General features: G+C 27.1%; 2 protein-coding genes across 4 annotated transcripts; one reads left to right on the top strand and one right to left on the bottom strand.

The window, feature by feature from the left end:
• Nucleotides 1-50: 50 nt before the first annotated feature.
• Nucleotides 51-6,801, bottom strand: Bma-famh-161 (Uncharacterized protein; the record flags this gene model as incomplete). Of its 2 annotated transcripts, none has more annotated exons than XM_043082442.1 (13): nucleotides 51-467; nucleotides 740-890; nucleotides 1,487-1,603; nucleotides 2,041-2,199; nucleotides 2,465-2,589; nucleotides 2,960-3,085; nucleotides 3,730-3,825; nucleotides 4,389-4,670; nucleotides 4,851-4,923; nucleotides 5,061-5,162; nucleotides 5,444-5,558; nucleotides 6,373-6,544; nucleotides 6,739-6,801. In XM_043082442.1, 13 exons carry the CDS (start codon nucleotides 6,799-6,801, stop codon nucleotides 51-53), a joined length of 1,998 nt encoding a protein of 665 aa, XP_042938376.1. The 2 variants fall into 2 exon arrangements, with proteins under 2 accessions (XP_042938376.1, XP_042938377.1); XM_043082443.1 differs by having other exon boundaries at nucleotides 5,061-5,171.
• A 7,234-nt stretch (nucleotides 6,802-14,035) lies between these two features.
• On the top strand, nucleotides 14,036-16,645 carry Bma-chw-1 (Uncharacterized protein; the record flags this gene model as incomplete). Of its 2 annotated transcripts, XM_001896342.1 has the most annotated exons (4): nucleotides 14,036-14,201; nucleotides 14,535-14,593; nucleotides 15,588-15,732; nucleotides 16,257-16,645. In XM_001896342.1, the coding sequence occupies 4 exons, from the start codon at nucleotides 14,036-14,038 to the stop codon at nucleotides 16,643-16,645; spliced, it is 759 nt and encodes a 252-aa protein (XP_001896377.1). The 2 variants fall into 2 exon arrangements, with proteins under 2 accessions (XP_001896377.1, XP_042938378.1); XM_043082444.1 differs by lacking the exons at nucleotides 14,036-14,201; nucleotides 14,535-14,593; nucleotides 15,588-15,732 and having other exon boundaries at nucleotides 16,358-16,645.
• Nucleotides 16,646-19,471: the final 2,826 nt, after the last annotated feature.

Consider the following 19,471-nt stretch of genomic DNA (forward strand, 5'->3'; position numbering starts at 1 on the left):
TATGCTAAGGTGATTGTTGTTGGCTTTTCCGTTGTCGTAAAATAAAATCTCTAGCTGTCCTCTGAAATTTCACTACTTTTTGGCTCGGATATAAATGTCTCATCAATGCTATCATTCATACTTCCGCCATCACTATCATCATTGTCATCATCACCATCATTATCATCATCATCATCATCATCACCATCATCATTATCATCACCATTATCATCATCACCATCATCATTATCATCACCATTATCATCATCACCATCATCATTATCATCATCATCATCATCACCGTCATCACCGTTATTACCATGATCATCATTTCCACCAATTTCATCATCATCATAATCAGTATCATACTCGTCATTATCACTATCACTATCACCGGTATCATCATTTTCTTTATCACATTCTTCTTCTTTGTCCATTCTACCCAATATGAATAAACTATCGCCACTGACTTTTGTTTTTGAAGTTTGCTAAAAATACGTAGCATAAAATGTGTATCTGATTTCTCAAAAAAAAAAAAAAATCTCATTTTAATATGAAAGTGAAAGTTTAAATAAAAAATGCTAACTTTGCCCATATTTTATCAGTTTTACTTTGCTTAAAATTAATTGAAGGCAAGTCAATCGATTATTCCTACCAAAGATTTATTAAAAATACCAATAAAGCAATGTATTATCAACCGTAATTTGAAATCTAAGATAACTTCAGATTAAACATTCGTGAAATATTTGAAAAGACGTACCAGGCCGTTTCTATTCTGATCCAATGCGGAGATCATTGATAGTTGATCGGAATTGGTTGTTAACAATCTATTCGGATAATCACTTTGTATACTAACTTTTCGTGTTTTATTTCGTGTCTCCGTAATGCTTGCCTTGTACTTCCGTTCGAATCTTAACTTCAATCATTTCAGGAAATTTCAGGAAAACTCGGGAAAGCGTACCGTAATACAGGTTAAGAACAAGTTGAAACTTCATTAATGCTTGCTCACTCTCTGTTCTCCATATTAGTAGAGAAAGATCTGACATTTTGCAACTTTTTAATTCAACCACTTTGAGTTTTAGCTAGTGACTTGTACATAACAAAGGTCAAGGAGCAAAGGTCATTATGTGATGAATAATATTATAGATCACCAGTGAATGCCCATGTTGTCTATTAACATGCATTTTTCACCCCTCAGTAATCAACGTAAATGCAATCCTTACTGATATGAATTCCGGCTCATTACAAATGCAAAAGTAGCATCCGGAAAATGTCCATAGCGTAGCGTAGCGTAAATAATGATTTATTGAAATTGATTTACACGTCCTTCATTTCACTTATCAATCATATTACTCATTCTATTCCACCTAATTTGTCTTGCATTGGTTCAGTAAACAAAATTAACTTATAGCTTTTATATTTAGCAAATAAATTTAAATAAGAATGATAGATTGACACAGATAAGAAGCAAACTATTATTGTGAATAATAAAGAAATTAACAGATACCGCTGCATTTTAATTAGCATTTCTTGTTGTTCTACAATAAGCGCCCGTGCTTCAACTCGTCGTTTCATCGCTTTCAATTCATTACGATATTCATCTGCTCGTTCTTGCTGTTTTAATCTACATTTTAAAAATTAGCATAAATTCATTAATGAGAAACTAATGCACAAATAATGACAATTTATCATTCTCAAAATTACGGAAGATGAATGAGACGGAACTTCATTACTTGAATAATAGATTGGATTAGATTAGATTAGATCAGATTAAATGAGATAAGATAAGATTAGATTAGATTAGATTAGAATAACCATCTTAAAATTTAACACCAAAAGGTTTGTGTTTGAAATTTTTTGCATAGAATATAATTCCGCAAATTGCCCATCTGAATATTATTTCAAGATCTTTCTAGAGAATTTTGCCTTTCCAGGATTTTTCTAGACAGTTTTAAGAGTTCCCACAAAATTCAAATCTTTTCAGTGAATGTCATGACAAACTAATTAATTTACAATCCATTAATCTATCTAAAAAATAAGAGAAGAAGATGCTAAGCTTACTTTTTCTCCTTCAATCTACGTTGAATATCACGTATTACGGTAACTTCGGTTGCCAATTTTTGTTTCAGTTTTATACGTGCCAATTCATTTCGTTTTCTCATTAATTCCCAATACTTTCTTGAACAATTTCGTTCACTTTCCATTTTTTCAACACGAATCCTTCAAGTAAATGAAATCCTTTGCTGTGATCGTTTAAATTATTATTATGTTAATTTATTATTGCTAATGTTTTATTAGGATTATTATTGTTTATTATTATTATTATTTAGAAAATAGAAAATAGGAAAAGAGTAGAAAAAAAAAAAAAAAGTATTTTATTATTTTTACTCAGAATTTTTGCGATAGTTTTTTTTTTTTCAAAAGTTTTATTTCTACTTTTTCTTCCAAATTCCCTTATTTATTTCCACTTTTATTATACAAATACCGATTAGCTTCATTACGTAGCAAAGATGCGTGATTGAGACGTATTCCCGGTCCGTTATATTCTCGCAAATTACCCAGCGAATAGCTACGACGATGTATTCTTGGCGACAAAATTTGATTATTGCACTAAAATTTTACAACTATGATTTATTGCAAAATTTTTAAAATGTGTGATTTATAATGAACAAATGCACATGATCACTGGAAAAACAAAAGTAATTATTATTTAGCCTAAAATATCGTCCTAAAATACTGTCCTGAAATATTGTCCTAAAATATCGTCCTAAAATACTGTCCTGAAATATTGTCCTAAAATATCGTCCTAAAATATCGCCCTAAAATATCGTCCTGAAATATTGTCCTAAAATATTGTCCTAAAATACCGCCCTAACTTCCATATGAAATGAGGAATCTCTCTGAATACACAATATACGACTGTCATTTGCTCCAAGAATATGAATTATTGATTTATTTCGAAAAATTGAAACGAACGAACTTTATGAGTTTGTATTCGTTGATCAGTTTGAAAACAAAAAGGTGTTACAACGGTTATAGGACGATTTGCTGCTGCTTTTTCTAGTTTATTTAATAATTGCTCGTGTAGCTTTTTAAAATTTGGTACCTGAAATAAGGATGTTTGAGAGGTGTAATTGCTGTTAAGGTGCTATTAAAGTGGTGTGAAGGTTGTTAGGTACCAAACATCATACCATATAGTTAGTAAGTAATTTAGTAGAAGATAATTAATTTCCGTGGTATAACAGCTAGCAGATGCAGCTTGTAAGAATAATTAGAACAAAATTATTCTTAGAAATTAAATCTCTCCCTCTCTCTCTGCGTTTCGATTCTTTTACCGATAAAATGGAAGTAAAAATTCTGCAAGAAAAAATAAATACGACTGAAATGGATTTTATTCCTATTTGTCACTTAGTATTTTATTGCATTGTTTTTATTTTGTTATTCTATGCAATTATCCAATTTTATCCTAAAATTAAATTTTTTGAATTGTAATTCAATTTATATTTGATTCATATGTATGACAATTAAAACTAATTAGAGTTAAATATTGATTTTGTTGTATTAAACATAAATTGAAATTATCTCTGTTGAAAATTAATATTTTGTTTGACTTTCAATAGCAGTAATTACAATTCAAAAAGATTTTCACTTATTGAAAAGTGATTCTTTCCTTTTGCAACTAATCGTTTATTGCAAAATTTCTTCCAAACTTTATTAGTAAGTATAAAAAAGTATACAAATTAACCATACGTTCCGTGAATAGCAGACGTTACGCTTCTTCTCGTGATTCACGCAGTATTTTCCATGTCGTAAATGGTGCTGCACTTTTGATTGCATTGCATGTTTCTGCAGTTGTAACTTTAATTTAATTCACACAATTCATCATTCATTGTTTCAACTTTGTTATTAATTAGGTTTCATCCTAACCTTTCACCTTTTATTATAACTTAGTAAAATTTTCAAATGTTCATTATTATTTCAGCTCGACAGGTGTAACATTGATGTTTACAGATTGGCATGCACAATTGCTACTTGTAATATTTTTTCGTTTTGTCATTTTATAATCAATTTTTTTCTTTCATTCATATCTTCATTTCAAGAATAAATTTGATAAGCTAAATCATTTTGATAATTGCTTAGAAATGAATGATTACTAAATATAAATGAAAATATAATTTTATCACTTTCTTTCAATTTGCTTTATTTTTTCAATATTTCTTAAATTTCTATATATCATTATCAGTTTTCATTTTTTGATTTTCAGTTCCTTCCATTTTCTATGTTATAATTACAACCATTTATTTGAAATGTTGATTTCAAACTTTTTAAATTATATCCCTTTTCTGCTATTTCTGTAAAAAAAAATTCCACAGGTAGGGTTTGAAATGAAATAATAAAATCAGTGGTACCTCAAGTCCTGCTGGTGCTCGACTTGTTCGAATCAATTCTGCTGCTCGTTCCGTCTTCCGTCGTGCCCTTTTATATGCTTCAATTTCATGTTTGTATGACGGTACGTAGACGCTAAGCGGAACATCTTTTGCCTTGAAGGCCTCTCGTTTACTCCATTCGGATGCTTCAGCACTTATACATCGACGCAAGTGGAAGCTTTCCGGTGCTAAGTTTGCACTCACTGCCGGAAACCGTACTTTTCCAAGTATTTCCATTGCTTTTTGGTGTCGTGTTTGCCGGGCCTAGTTTTGACTTATATCATAGGTACACGTCACGTGGTGACATTTTTCAGGTAAATTAGGCCTCAAACTACTAAAGCTCTAAGTGCATATTACTTACGCTGTTGTCATTCTCATTAACCAGACATAAATCTATCTTACTAAAATTTGTCATGCAAATCAGAGGACTAATTATTATAATACCTGCTCCTCCTTTTCACGTAACTGTTGATAACGTGGCTCATACGTAGATCGTGGTACTTCTCGAGCTCTATTCCTGCAGTTCAGGTATATAGCCTAGTACACTCAATGTTTTTCTACTCTTTGGCCAAATAGATGACTAATCTTTAGACGCTTATAATACAGCGACATAAATTATTGAAAAAATTTTTTGAAATGTCTTAAAATGCCAACCGAAGATACATTATTTCTTCCTTTTCTCTCATTTCTTCAACCTTCTTCTTTTCCATTAATTCGTTCATAAATCGCCACGAATAAGACGATCGAGTTGATTTCCTATTGTTTCTTAATATGCAAATTAGGCAAAGATAATAAGTTTTCTTCTTCTCTTTTAGAAAATCAATCGTCGTTTATTTAAAAGTTCTTTAAAGTGAACACATTCTGAAATGATTATTCCTCATTTTTTTTTATAAATTTAAGGAAAAAAAGTGATTCTTATTAAACAAATAATTACTTTAAGCGCAATTTCTCAGTATTACTGATGTTATCAGTAAGTTATCAGTAAAACTTTTTAGTATCACTAAAAATGTTATCAGCATTCCTCAGCATATTCATACCTTTCCTCACAGATTCTCTGTTTTTGGGTTTGCAGTACTGACTGCATTGACCGTGAACGTCTGTACGAGTCTTTTCCGTGATTTGCGTGAACGCAATTGCATGAATTGGATAAAACTATAAATACAGATAATAGTATAAATGTAAACAAAAGTGAATAGTTGTTTAAAAAAAATATATAAATATAATTAAAATATAAATATTAAATATAATTAAATATTAATGTAAATTGGATTGCATAGAATATCGTAATTAATTGTAATTAAATAAAATTAAAATATAAATATTAATATAAATTGGATTTGCATAGAGTATTACCATATGTACAGTACAAATAAAGTGATTACAACAAATATGAATATAAATAAACAAGATGATAAAGAAGTATTTTGATAAATATTAATATTGATAATATAATTATCGAAGAAGTATGATTTAATGAATAACAATACGATAAATTATAGTAATGGAATATGATAATAAGTGATAATTGATAATACAATAAGGCACAGTGTTCGATTCTAATTTGCATAAATTGAAGAAATCTTTGTTTATTTATTTTTCCTCTTTTGACATTATCAATCCTTAAAATTATGATTTGTAATGGTAGAATATAGGATTGAAGAATAATAAAGAATTGAAAAAAAAAAAAAATTCAATTTTTTTAAAATCCTTTTTAAGACAAAGTTATCAAAAATACGCTATGATATTATTATCTATCCATTTCTCTCTCTTTTTTTTTCTCTAATCATTTCTTGATTCCTTTCTTATCACTGATATTTTATCATAAAGTTTAATTTTTTTTTTTTTATGTCTTGAATAGCTAATTTTCAGTTTACAATCATTCATCCTACTGCATATTTCATAAAATTATTGATTAATTTAGAATAATTTCGAGAAATTTGCAAATATTTATTAGACAGAAAATTACCACAACATTGCTGATCAATTATATCAGTACGACAAATTTTTATTGATGCGACAGATTTGGATGAGTGCGACAAGTTGCACACTTTGTCAATCACTGCAAATGTCTTCTTATGCTTTTGTCGTATACGCATTAAATGTATCATGAAATTTGGATCTTCCAAACGATTTTTATTCTGGAAATGCAAAAGTTTAACAAAAATTTTAATTAGCAATTTCACTAATCTGATTTACTAATTATTTGATTTACTAAATAAAATAATTAAATGAATTTTTTTTTTTTTTTTAAGTTAATTTACAACAATATCAAAAATTTATTATAGCAAACAAATTGTTGATTTCAGAATATTTGCAAGTATAAATCGATAACCTGTAGAATAGTATCCAAGAAATGATCAGTAGCATCTAAAGCACGCTCCATTTCATCTATCATTGCTTTTTTTTCTGCTAATATAAATTAAATTTGAACGACCAATTTTAAAACGAAAGAAAAAAAAAAAAAAAAAAACATAGAAAGTTAGAAAAGATTAATTTTATAATTGTGCGCAAAGTGTACCAAACTCATCGGATTGTTTTTGAAGTGCGCAAAGAATACCATCTAGACTTTCTAGGTCATATAAATTTCTAGGCTTTATAACTATGCTTATCATATGGATCACAAAAAATTTGCAAAGATTGTTTATTGCCTGAAATGGGCAAAAAAAAAAAAAAAAAGCTTTGTCCCAGTAATATTAAACTCTATTAGCAGTTTTTCGGATTGAAATTAACTAACGAAATATGAAAGTTATCACTGAACAGGCGCTGTTGACTTTATCACCTACAAAAACTAAATTATATTAAAATATGAATGGAATGATACGACGTCTTATTTTACGTCTAAAGCTAAATTGAAGTGTAATAGTAGAAAGAGACTGCCTTCGTTGTGGGTAATGGTTACCCTGGTGATTAGGTATTGATCCGTAGCACATCAGATTCATTCTCTTTTTCAAAACAAAAAATAAATTATACATTTCCTCCTTAGCATAAAGGCAAGTGGATGAATATATTCGAATATATTTAGAGCATTTGCATCGTTTAATCTATCCAATTGCGAATTAATTTGGCAGAAAGTATTAGCAAAACGAAATTAGCATAATAATCTAAAATCTGTAATTAAATCTTTAAAAATTCAATTAAACTCAAGCTGAGCTGTTTAGGTGCTATACAATTGAATTTGCTAAGGTTTTTTCTTTGTCCTCTTCTCATTATCAGTGATCATCATTATCAGTGATCTTCTTCGGTGATCATATCTAATCAATTTCAAAAATATTCCTTTGCCTTATTCAAATATCATAGCCATATATAATCAATCAATACATTCAGTTTAATTAATAATTAAATATATTATTATGATACGTATGTTACTTCATACGTAAAATTATGACGTATATTATTTCATACGTAAAATTATGACTTTTGAATTAATCAATTCTTCTCTTTCTCTTCATTTTGCATTCATATCTATAATTTTTCTTTTTTCATTGAAATTGACTGTTTCTTGAAAAAGTTGACAAATCGTTATGTTGATGATAAAAAATCATAAAAATGCATTAAGCTGCTATTATATTTAGTACTATTGTTGGTATCACTGACCATAAATAATAAAAATAATAATAATAATAGTAATAATAAAAATAGTAAATAGCAATAATTACTCAATGATAATTGATAATAGTAACAACTAATGATAGAAACTGATAGTAATAATCAATATAATTAATAACATTGATAACATTAGTAATGATAATAATAACATTAATACTGCAACGAAGTAAAATTTGCTGCAATAATAATTTTTTTAGCAAATTTTGTTACAAAATTTATACTCTATTAAAATGACAATTTTTCAATCTTTGAATTATTAAATTAAATTGCCATTTCAATTTGACAAACAAAAATGTCCTTGAAGATATTGTAATCATTATCAGTCATTTCTTGCAATCTCTTTCCACCTCTCCACCTCTCCACACCTGTCATCACACATACCTGTAAGGCCACCTTTCCTCTAATTTCCTTTCTCTTTCTATTTCTCACATTCGCCATCGTTTGACGCTTATCTTCATCCTATACTTTATGTCTCTCTGTCAAATATTCCACGGGATCATTCATTCCCTCAAATCAGAATATCAGCAGTGATTATCAGCAGTATTATGATATATTGCATGAACTGTCCCATCTCTATCGTAACGCTGAACTATCTGTCATCATTATCATCATTGTTATCACTGTTATCATTGTTATCATTGTTATCATCGTTATTATCACCACAGTCACTACCATCAGCAATGAATTAATTACATATCGCTATTCAGGTTGAAGTGCTGATCACCACCGAAAGAGCGATATTCTAGAACGGTGCAAATAATTGCAACCTGTCTTACTTATTCTCTCTCTCCCTGCTTTTCCCAGCAGTCTCTTCTTGCCCTCTTCTCTTTCCCCAATTCCCTCTTATCACCTCTTATCTTGCCCAACCCATCTTCCGGGGTATGTGCTCTGCCCTAATCAACCCACAATTACAATTAGGTCTTTTCGCCATTTCTTTCATTCATCCATTATCATTCTATATCCTCCACTTAAATAGCAGTACCACTACTAAATCCTTTCATCTTATCTCTTATATTTTAAAAATTTCATAGTTTATAAATTATAAAATATCATCCAAACAATATTCCTTACATTCCTCTAACAAAAGTCCTAAATTACGAACTGTTAAAGTTTTCATTCTTTGAAAGGTTTCTGCTCAATCTCAAAATTCTAAATCAGTTGTTAGTTATTATTCAGAAGTAAATATCATTCTGAAAATTGAAAATACATACTTTTTTCATTGATAATATTAAATCGATAAAATTCAAACTTTACAGAATTAAAAAATGACAGAAAATTTTTTATGTGACCAATAAGTCTGTAATTGAATAAATTATAATAAAAATATCATGAAATTGTGCAGAAAATTGCGATGATATTTAATATATTGAATTTAATTTTGCTACAATAAATTTCCATCACAAAAATCTTTCAATTTCAATTTATTCTTATCCACAAAATTCCATCATTTCAATTTCTTTTGATTTATATCAATCATTGCAGGTGGCAATATTTTAATTATACTTCACGAAGTGCTATTAAAAAATCTAACTTTTATTCCAATCGTTCGTTTGCTCAGCTCAATTGATCGATTCAATAATGACAAAGATTAATTAACATATGATTGAAAGCTTATCTTAGAATATTTCAAACTTCATATGCTAATTACTATTTTGTTTCCTTACAGAACCATTGAATGAGTCATTCACTCAATCATTCACATCGAGTATGCATAATCGAACTAAAATTGTTGTATCATTCATATATATTTATTTATTCGATTACTAAAATTTCTTTTTTCTTTTTGTTTATTTCTCGAATTGATGAGTCATTTCAATTTTACTTTGCAATAATTTCAAAAAGGAAAAAAAAAAAAAAAAAAGAAATTAATGGTTAATCGTTTATGATTTTTCTGCCAATTTTCTACTTTAATTGCTCTTTTATAGCAAAAAAATAAAGGAAAAGAATGAAAGAATTTTTAATGATACATACCAATTAGAATTTAATGACAGTCATTAATTTTTCTTTTTCTATTTTAATTTCAAATTTATGAATTATTTGTTTCATAGCAAATGATGCAGTCTGAGAGATGAAACAATAAACGAAAAATAAGTGAAAATTAATTGAACTATTAATGCAAACAATTTTTTTAGTTTTATTTTAATTCATTTGCTTCATTAATTTATATCATATTTAATTGGAATAAAATAATTTTAAATATTTTTTTCTACTTCTATTTTCATCTGAAACTAACATAAAAAGATAATATGACATTTCTTTTTTTTTTTTTTCCTATCTTCTTTTTTTTCATCTTTACTCCAAAATAAAAATTTAAATCTTTTCAAATTTTAATCTCTCTATTTTAAATCTTTCCATAAACAGATCGAATATCACTTATCATAATTAAAAACATTGCTGACTTTTAACTCGTACCTAAATTTAATGTTTCATTTGTTTTAAGTTGTTAAATTTAATTTCTACTTCTAAAATTACTCAATGCTATTAAATGCTAATGTAAGCTTAGTAATATTTCCACCAAATATTTTAAGTCACAAATTTCGGTATTTCCAATTCCTTTTTATATGACCATGAGGATATTATTAATTTACGATTAATGTTATAATAATGCCAACTATTATTTTTATTGCTATACGAAATCTGTAAACAACATTTCATTGTTGTCCAGCAGATCAGTCAATCAATCAATCAATCAATCAATAAATTGTGATTTATTTTTGTATCTTTAAAAAAAGAACATTTATGCAAATTTTCCTTTGTAACATTTGTATGAAACTATTTCAATAACTTAACTATTATTTATCAAACTTAACAAGAAACATTCTTCTAAGGAATTTTCCATTGCTAATTTCTTTCTACTGCAAATTGCTTGCAGATAAATGTTGGATTGCAGAAGTAATTATAGGACTTCAGGTGTTCAAAGGTGATAAATTGATTTCTGTCGCTAATCTAATTCGATTTATCGAACAGAAATAGCAAATCCTTTCTGGAAAGAAATGGAAAATGAAAAAATTTTATTTAGCACAAAATGAAATTGCAAAGCAAAATTGGAGTAAAATAAATTTCACTTTCACTTACACTTCAAATTTTTCTTTTTTGTCCAAAACTTTTTTTTTTTCAAGACAATAATAGCAATGTTTGGTTTATTCTTATTAGTTAAAAGTTTTAATTAGCATAGCTTTCCTAATTTATGCGATGAATCTCAAAGTACTTCCGCTCGTCATACATTTCTCGTTTTAGCTGTGAAATCTTTAATCAAATTTAAAATTCCATCTTAGTTTTGCAAATTTCCTTTTTATATTCATCACAAAATTTTTTTTTTTTTTTTTTTTTTGCTAATAAAATATTTTAAAAATAGTAGATATTTAGAAGATTGGTCATTCTTCTTGATACTTTCATTTTAAATCTTTCAATTTCAAAAATGTAAATTTCTAGCATTTATATTTTTTCTAAATTTTGATAAATAATATTGCATTGTTGGAATGATTGAATTTTTTTAGCTAAGAAATTTGAAGCGTTTATTATAAGTGCAAAATAGGCAAATCGTTTAAAGACAAATTCTATTTTAGTATACAAATTCCGGTTTTATTATTATTATTTTTTTTAATACTATTTCTACTGTGTGATTTTTTGTATTAGAATAATTCAAAATCTGATGAATATTGCATATTTGTAAGAATATCAGATTTCCGGTAAGATTATTTAATCTTTTTTTTTTTTTCAACAATAACCATGTCGGAACTTTTATTCTTATTATGAAAAGTGTCAATGCATTGACCGGAAATTAAGAAAATTTGGTGGTATTTAGAGCAAAATCAAATAATTTAATTGCAATTTATCAGATTTAAAACTTATATGGAATGTAGAAATAAAAAAATTTTTAAATTTACCCTTAGGCAATTTCAATAAGACTATACGTTCTTCACATTTTTTCATTTTTTCTTTCTCATTTCTATACAATCAATCAGATCGATCGCTTTAAATCATTTTGAATTGGTTTAATTCGAAAATATAAAAATATGAAATATGTAATTTGATAATTTTTCATTTTCCACCTGCTAATTAAATAAATTTAAAAGTGAAAAAAAGGAAAGAAAAATTTACTCTTATTCCATATTTCATCTCTTTGACAGATTTTTTTTTTTTTAATTTCTTTTTATCTTCCTTTAATCCAAGCAAAATCATTGAAATTATTGTTGGAAATTTTATTCCTTGTGTTGTAGACATTATTTTGGAATTTCAAATATTTTCACAAGAAAAAAAAGAAAAAAAAAAGAAAGAAAGGAAAAGAAAAAATAAAAAAAAAAATATTGAAATTATTTATCGAATAGCATTTTTGCTAGATGTGTTATTTACTATATTTTAATGCTTGAATGAGTATTAAAATTTTAAACCCTCTCTTTTCATTCATATTTGATTGCAGTTTGTTAGATTAAAATAAAATGTTCAAGAAAAATTCAGAGAAAATTGATGATGCATTCCTGAAATTTAAAAGATATGAAAAAAAATTTTTTTAATTCTTTAAAAATTTTTGATCTTTTGAGATTTTATTTTATTTGATAAAGATTTAAATGTGCTTTTTTGTGGATAGGAAAAATTAATTTATAAATTATGTAAGCTTTTGAATAATTTTTGAATGTTTCAAGTATCATTGAAGAATATAAATTTTAATATGCATTATTTCCAAAATGTGAGCTCAAACAATAATTAAATTCGTTTATTCCACAAATTGTATTTATAAATGGCAATCGTTTATGAAACATTTAATTAAATTCGATTTAATTTCTTCTATTCGTTGCCATAGTGTTTCATTAAGTGCTAAAATTTTATTATATTATCTTTGAAGATATGAACACTTTGATAACAATTTTCATTTTCTCATCGCAAAATTTATAGGTTAATGTTATTCCTGCATCAAATTCAACGATTGAAGGAAAGAGCACAATCAGAGCTACTTGGAATGACTTTGAAAAATTATTAAGTCTATTTGCTAAGCAGAAGTCTCTCCTTCTTCTTCTGTTTATAAGAATCAGAAGCACCGACTGATAAAGTTCGTTTTGATGTACAAATAGTTATTGTTGCACCAAATATTTCTATTCATACATTTTGACTTTTTTTGATTTGACTTTTTGAAATAATAATAATAAATAGCAAAATAATAATAATAAATAATTGGCGGTAACAGTTTCATACCTGTAATCCTATTAGTAATTTGTTTAAATAATTATTTAAAGTATTAATCTTAATTCGGTACTATATAATCTTTACCAATTAATAAATTAACTAAGCAATAAATTAATTTCAAACTCTAATTTTTCTTTCGGTTCAGTTAATTCATAAAAGATTTATTTAATTAACAGTGAAATGATTAGTCAATTTAAAATATTAATTTAGCACTACAATTACAATTGAATTCATAAAAATAAGAAAAAAAAAAAAAAAACATTTTCCCATAGCCTAAAATTAGCGTAAATGGGAATAATTTGTTGTGAATTCACTTGAAATTGTACTTCATTGATGCATGTCAGCATGTCGTGCAGCATGCAACATGCATAACATGTCATGCAAATAGCATTCATTCATGCATGACAAAAAGTTAGTTAATATTGACAATATTTGAAATTTAAAAAGAATGGAAAGAGAAGAAAAAAGATGAAAAGGATGAATGAATGAGATTAACAAATTAATCCAATCTGTTTCTTTCCTAACTTTTGATTGAAACTATTTATAAAGAGAAGAGACGATGTTATTATTTGAGTCCAATTTCGGAATATTTCCTCCTTCTTTCATTCATCAATTTTCTGCTTATCATTTAATCATATCAGTCTGATCATATCACAAAGTTGGCTTATCTCGTCAGATTAATTTACATTTCTTTGTTCTTTTTTATTTGGAAAATAATCTCTTTGCATTGATATCATTATTCATCTATCTAATATATATCTGAATTACATTTTGCAGTATTTGATAAGGGAAGAAAGGAAGAGAAATTTGATTATTGTTATCAGTTCGTATTTATCATCCCAATGGTTCGAATTGAAATGGACCCACTGGATGAGGGGGAAAATATTCGTCACCTGAAATGTGTTCTGGTTGGTGACGCTGCCGTAGGGAAAACATCGCTTATCGTTTCCTACACCACAAACGGTTATCCGAAACAATACACACCAACGGCATTTGATAATTATTCTGGTTTCTTTTTAATTTGTTAAATTTAATTTAATCTTTTTGCAATCATTACTTTGACAATGAATTTCTCTACTTTGAATTATTTTATATTTTCACATCAATTTTCTTCGAAATTCAAACTGAAATCAAATTCTAATATCATTTTTTTTTTTTCTCAAATTCAAATCAAATTAAAGCTAAAGTCCAGCATCAATTTTTTGCAGTTTATTATCAAATTTAGTCCAATTTTTTTTTTTTTTTTTTCAAAATTCAATGCAAAAATCTTTGAAAATGTGCTGTTTATTTATGCTGCAAAACAGCACCAATAAATTTCATTGAAAAATTAATTATTTTCAGTATTGGTAAGGGTAGATAATCAACCAATACGTCTACAACTCTGCGATACTGCTGGAAAGGTTCCATTGCTTTTCTTCTCTTATTTTATTCTAATCCACAAAAAATTGATAGCAATTTTAAATTTAAGTGAAAGAAGCAATCTCTTACTGAGAGTATCACTGCAAGCCAAACATTCTATTTAGCTATATTCTTTTATTGCATACTATAATTATGACAGTATTTCATAAATTAGTTGTGAGATTTGTTGCAAAGGAAGTAATTCTAAGAAATATGCAAATGCATTTAATCAGTTTTAATTTTTTAATCAGAAATTTTACTACTAATTAGATAATTCAATCATTATGTTTAGACATACACACATACACAGTTATGCTAAAATATAAATAAGTTAAAATTATTATTTAAAAAAATATGAAGTTAAGATTATTTTTGTTTTAAAACTTTCAATTCCCATTCAGAAGCGAAAGTTTAAATTATCAAACTTTACAAATTTTTATTAAATTATTTTTGCTTTCTTAACTTTTCTGTCAACTAAGCATATCGTTTGTTTATTTAATTAGTTGTTTGTTTGACAAGAATCCATGATAGTTCATTATTCTTTTAGCAGAACTTTATTAGGACAGTTTCATTCATCTGACGCGCAAAATTTACTGTTCTTTAGCGCCGATTCTTCAGTCAAAAGAAATGAGCGCCTTTTGTTTACTGATATTACTGATAGAGAGTAATCATCTAATATACTTTTGTGTTGATCGTTTACAATTAATTAATTATCTATAATTATGATTTTAGCTTCTCTAAATGCGTGGTTCTTAGACGCTATTACATAACAATTACAAAAGCGAAATTTTTTCAGAAGTAAAATTCATTAGTTCAACCTCATTTCATCCATTTGTAAACAATCGTCTCATTATCATTATCATTTGTTGTCATCATCACTATCACTTCCACTACCTCTGCAGCAAACTAAACTGTTATCAGCTTACTTTACCTACAATTTAGAGTTGAATTATGACCAATTTAAAGGTGCTATTGTATATTAGAGCTTGCTTTCAGGCTGGCTTCGACTCTCTACGACCATTTACCTACCCGGACACAGATGTATTCCTGCTATGCTTCAGTGTCATGCTACCCGGTACTCTCCGTTCAATTACCGATCATTGGATACCGGAGATTAACAAAACAGTACCTAATGCACCTGGTTGGCATGCACATTCGTCATTTTGGAATAAATTTCACGAGAATTACTCAAAGTATTATGCACAAAGAATATACAAAAAATACATAACAGAGAGTGAAATATTTGAATATTTAAAAATTAAAAGAATTAATAGTAATAGTATAGTATTACGGAATTACATGATGCTATACGGTGTTTACACTTTATTTACTGTACCTAAATGAGCAAACTTTGTTAATCTTCTAAGAAAACTCTACAAAACAATATGTAATGATTACATTTCTCACAAATTGAAATTATTAACCTATAAATAGTGGCAATAAACAATTTGTGAGTTATTATTTAAAATTTACGGTCAATTTAAAACATAGAACTTTGAAATTTATTAAAAAACGATTGAGGAAGCTAACAAAAAAGATAGACTCAAAGTTTTACAATTTAATTGTAAATGATCATTTCATAAATATTTATAAAAATTTCATTCACATTTGCATTACTTTTTATTTGATCGGACAAATAAATTTTTAATCTCAAATTAATTTCAGTAATCCTAGTTGGTACTCAATCAGATTTACGGGCAAATGTTGGTTTGGTAATTGATTTATGCAAAAATGGTGAGCAACCGGTCAGTGAATCAAAAGCTCGAATGTTAAGCGATGATTTATGCACTGATTACTTGGAGTGTTCCGCATTAACGCAACATAATCTGAAGGAAGTTTTTGACGCAGCCATTTTGACAGCGTTACGCAGTAAGTCATCATCCAATACTACCACCTCGTATGCAACCAAAATTACCAGTATGATACGTCTAACACGTGAACAACGAGGTATTCTTGCTAGCGGTAATAATGGCGCTGAAAGAGATGCCAAGAAAGCAAGTCGCATTAGGCAAGGCTTCAAAAGGATTGTCACCTTGACGAAAAGGTTTCTTTAAATTGTCACCATTTTATTGAATCGGTCAAAGGTTGAATTATGATTCACTTTGACAAATCTGCCAGAGAAGAAAGTGAAAATTGTAGTTTATTAATCGAAGTCTTTTCTTTAGTTTATCATTTCCTTATTACAACTTATTTTCATTTTAATATTTGCAGTATTTTTGCTGGTAACCAACAAATCATTGTTTGTTTTGAATAGAAGAAAATCAATTTTTGAAATTAAATTTATTTCTTTTTTTGCTAAATAAGCTAAAATAATCTCAAAATTTGCACTACCAATGTAAATATCAGAAAAAAAAAAGAAAGATACCAATGCATAGAGAATGAATAATGTTTTAGTGCATAAAAATCTTAGTTGTTTGTAAAAAATAAAGACTAACGATTAAGTTAATCTATTTCAAAAAGGAAATAAATATGAAAAAGAAATATTGATATTTTAATCTTTCATCCAAAACAAATCAATTTCATATTTATTTGCATCTGTGGAATTTTCAAACAAAAATCAAATTATCTATCTCTTATGATGAATATTTTTGTCTTTCAAATCACCTAAAATTTATACATAAACTATTCACGTACGTCTCATTTTGTTAGCCATTAAATCATTCCGTTTCATTCACGTATCGATTCGTTATCGATGTTTTCGATTATTTTACAAATTCATAAAAAAATTTGTAGTATTATTTTCATTTTGTTTGCTCATTGTCATCCGTAATGCAGGAAGAATAGAGAAGAAATTATTTTATTTGCTTTATATATTTATGAACAAATTATATTTGATGGTGCAATTTATCATTTACAATTGTATTTTCAATAAATTTTCCTTTTCCTTTTTCCGTATGCGCAATTCATCTATCAAACGTGTTCAAATGCTAAACACAGATTATCTTGCAGAAATTAAATTAATATCATAAAGTTAATTCATTTCGATCAATATCTTAATAGCATTACTAAAAGTTATTCTTTCACATATTAATGTTTACATATTTACTTTCATCTATGTATGTCATTTGAAGTTTATTGGCAGTGTATGAGTAAACATATATGTAAATAATTTCAAATCAACCGCATAAATTAAATTTTGAACTGTTGACATTATATGGCATTTTAATTAAAGATTCTGCATAAATTTTGTCGTAGGATTGTATGTTTCATCGCATGCAGCGTACGTTCTGTCACGTGTTTCTTTCTGCGTAATAATAACTTCAAATTAAAAGACTGAAAATTAATTTACAGCAAATGTACGACAAGTGGTTTCCTTTGATCACAATCAAATCAACGGAAGCAGAATTAACTGATTCACCTTAATTTACCTGGCAAACATCTATTACATCATAAGTGCTATGTCCTTTTATCAAGTGTCTCTTTATATTGACGTGGACACACTTTGAGGTGCAATTTTAGCATTTCATGGAAAGAGTCGAAAAAATCATCAAAATTGATTTATTGCATAATTTGAAGGATAAAAAACTTTTTGCTGAAAGAATAAAAAATTTTCTCGACCTATTCTATAAGAATTTGTAATTCAACGTAAATTACGCCAATAAAAAGTTTGTTAGTGACAGTAGTAAGAAATTAATTATTCATAATTAGTAAATTTATAATTACATTAGAGAGAGATGGTCTGATGATATGCTTCTTTAAGAAAGGTAAGAAAGGTCACCAAGTAGTGTCACAAAGTGTCCAATGAAATATTCCACCTTTTTGCTGTCTCTATAAAACGATGATTATTTCTACATTTAAAGGCTATAATTTATTGCTTCGAAATATCCAATAAATAAATTTCCATGGTTCTTTGATTATTTTTATAGAATTCTAAGCAGTGTTCACATGAATACTACTATTTCAAATGTTCTGAAAATTTAAACTAAGAAAGAGCATTTGTTCTCGATATTGCTTAGATGACAAACCGTCCAGTATTGAGAACACCAAAAAGTTGTACTGCAGTGATTTTGCTGAAAACAGTGCTGAAATAGTAGAAAAAAAAAGTTAGAATTTGCTATAAAAATATTGTAAACAAGTTGACGTAACTATAAAAATATTTTACTCAGTATAAAATACCTTCGACGTAATTAAAGTTTATGAGCACAGATTTTATTACTTATCATTTTATTACGTGAGTTGTGTGCTATTAAGCATAGTTATGATAATGTGATAAGTGATATGTGATAAGTGATAATTGTTGTAATTCATCGTTTAATTAAGCAACGAAAAATCTTTGTTTTTAATAATTTGATTAATTTGAATAAAAAATTGCAACTTCCCAAATTGCACACAATTTTTTTTTAGTTTGAAAGGAAAACTTTAATTCTGCTTCTTTTGCATTTGAAATTTCAGCAATTTTGCCAAAATTTAAAAACACTAAATTCTAGAATAAATTGAGGCGTTCAATAAAAAGTGCAGAAAAAAGTATTTTTTTACAAGAAAACACAAATATGTTTGTATTTAGTTTGATAACTGTAACTGTAACTGGTGTAAATGCATGCAAATAGATGCATTTTCTGCGTGTAACATGCATGCATCAGCAACTTTTTTGTATAATTTGAAATAAAAAGGAAATTAAATTAAATTATTAATAGGAATACAATTATATTTTTGTTTACAAAATTACAATTATATTTTTGTTTACAAAATTGCAATTATATTTTTGTTTACAAAATTACAATTATATTTTTGTTTACAAAATTACAATTATATTTTTGTTTACAAAATTACAATTATATTTTTGTTTACAAAATTACAATTATATTTTTGTTTACAAAATTACAATTATATTTTTGTTTACAAAATTACAATTATATTTTTGTTTACAAAATTACAATTAT

Source organism: Brugia malayi (genome assembly GCF_000002995.4).
Source record: "Brugia malayi strain FR3 genome assembly, contig: Bm_v4_Chr4_scaffold_001, whole genome shotgun sequence".
In the NCBI taxonomy this organism is placed as follows: Eukaryota; Metazoa; Nematoda; class Chromadorea; order Rhabditida; family Onchocercidae; genus Brugia; species Brugia malayi.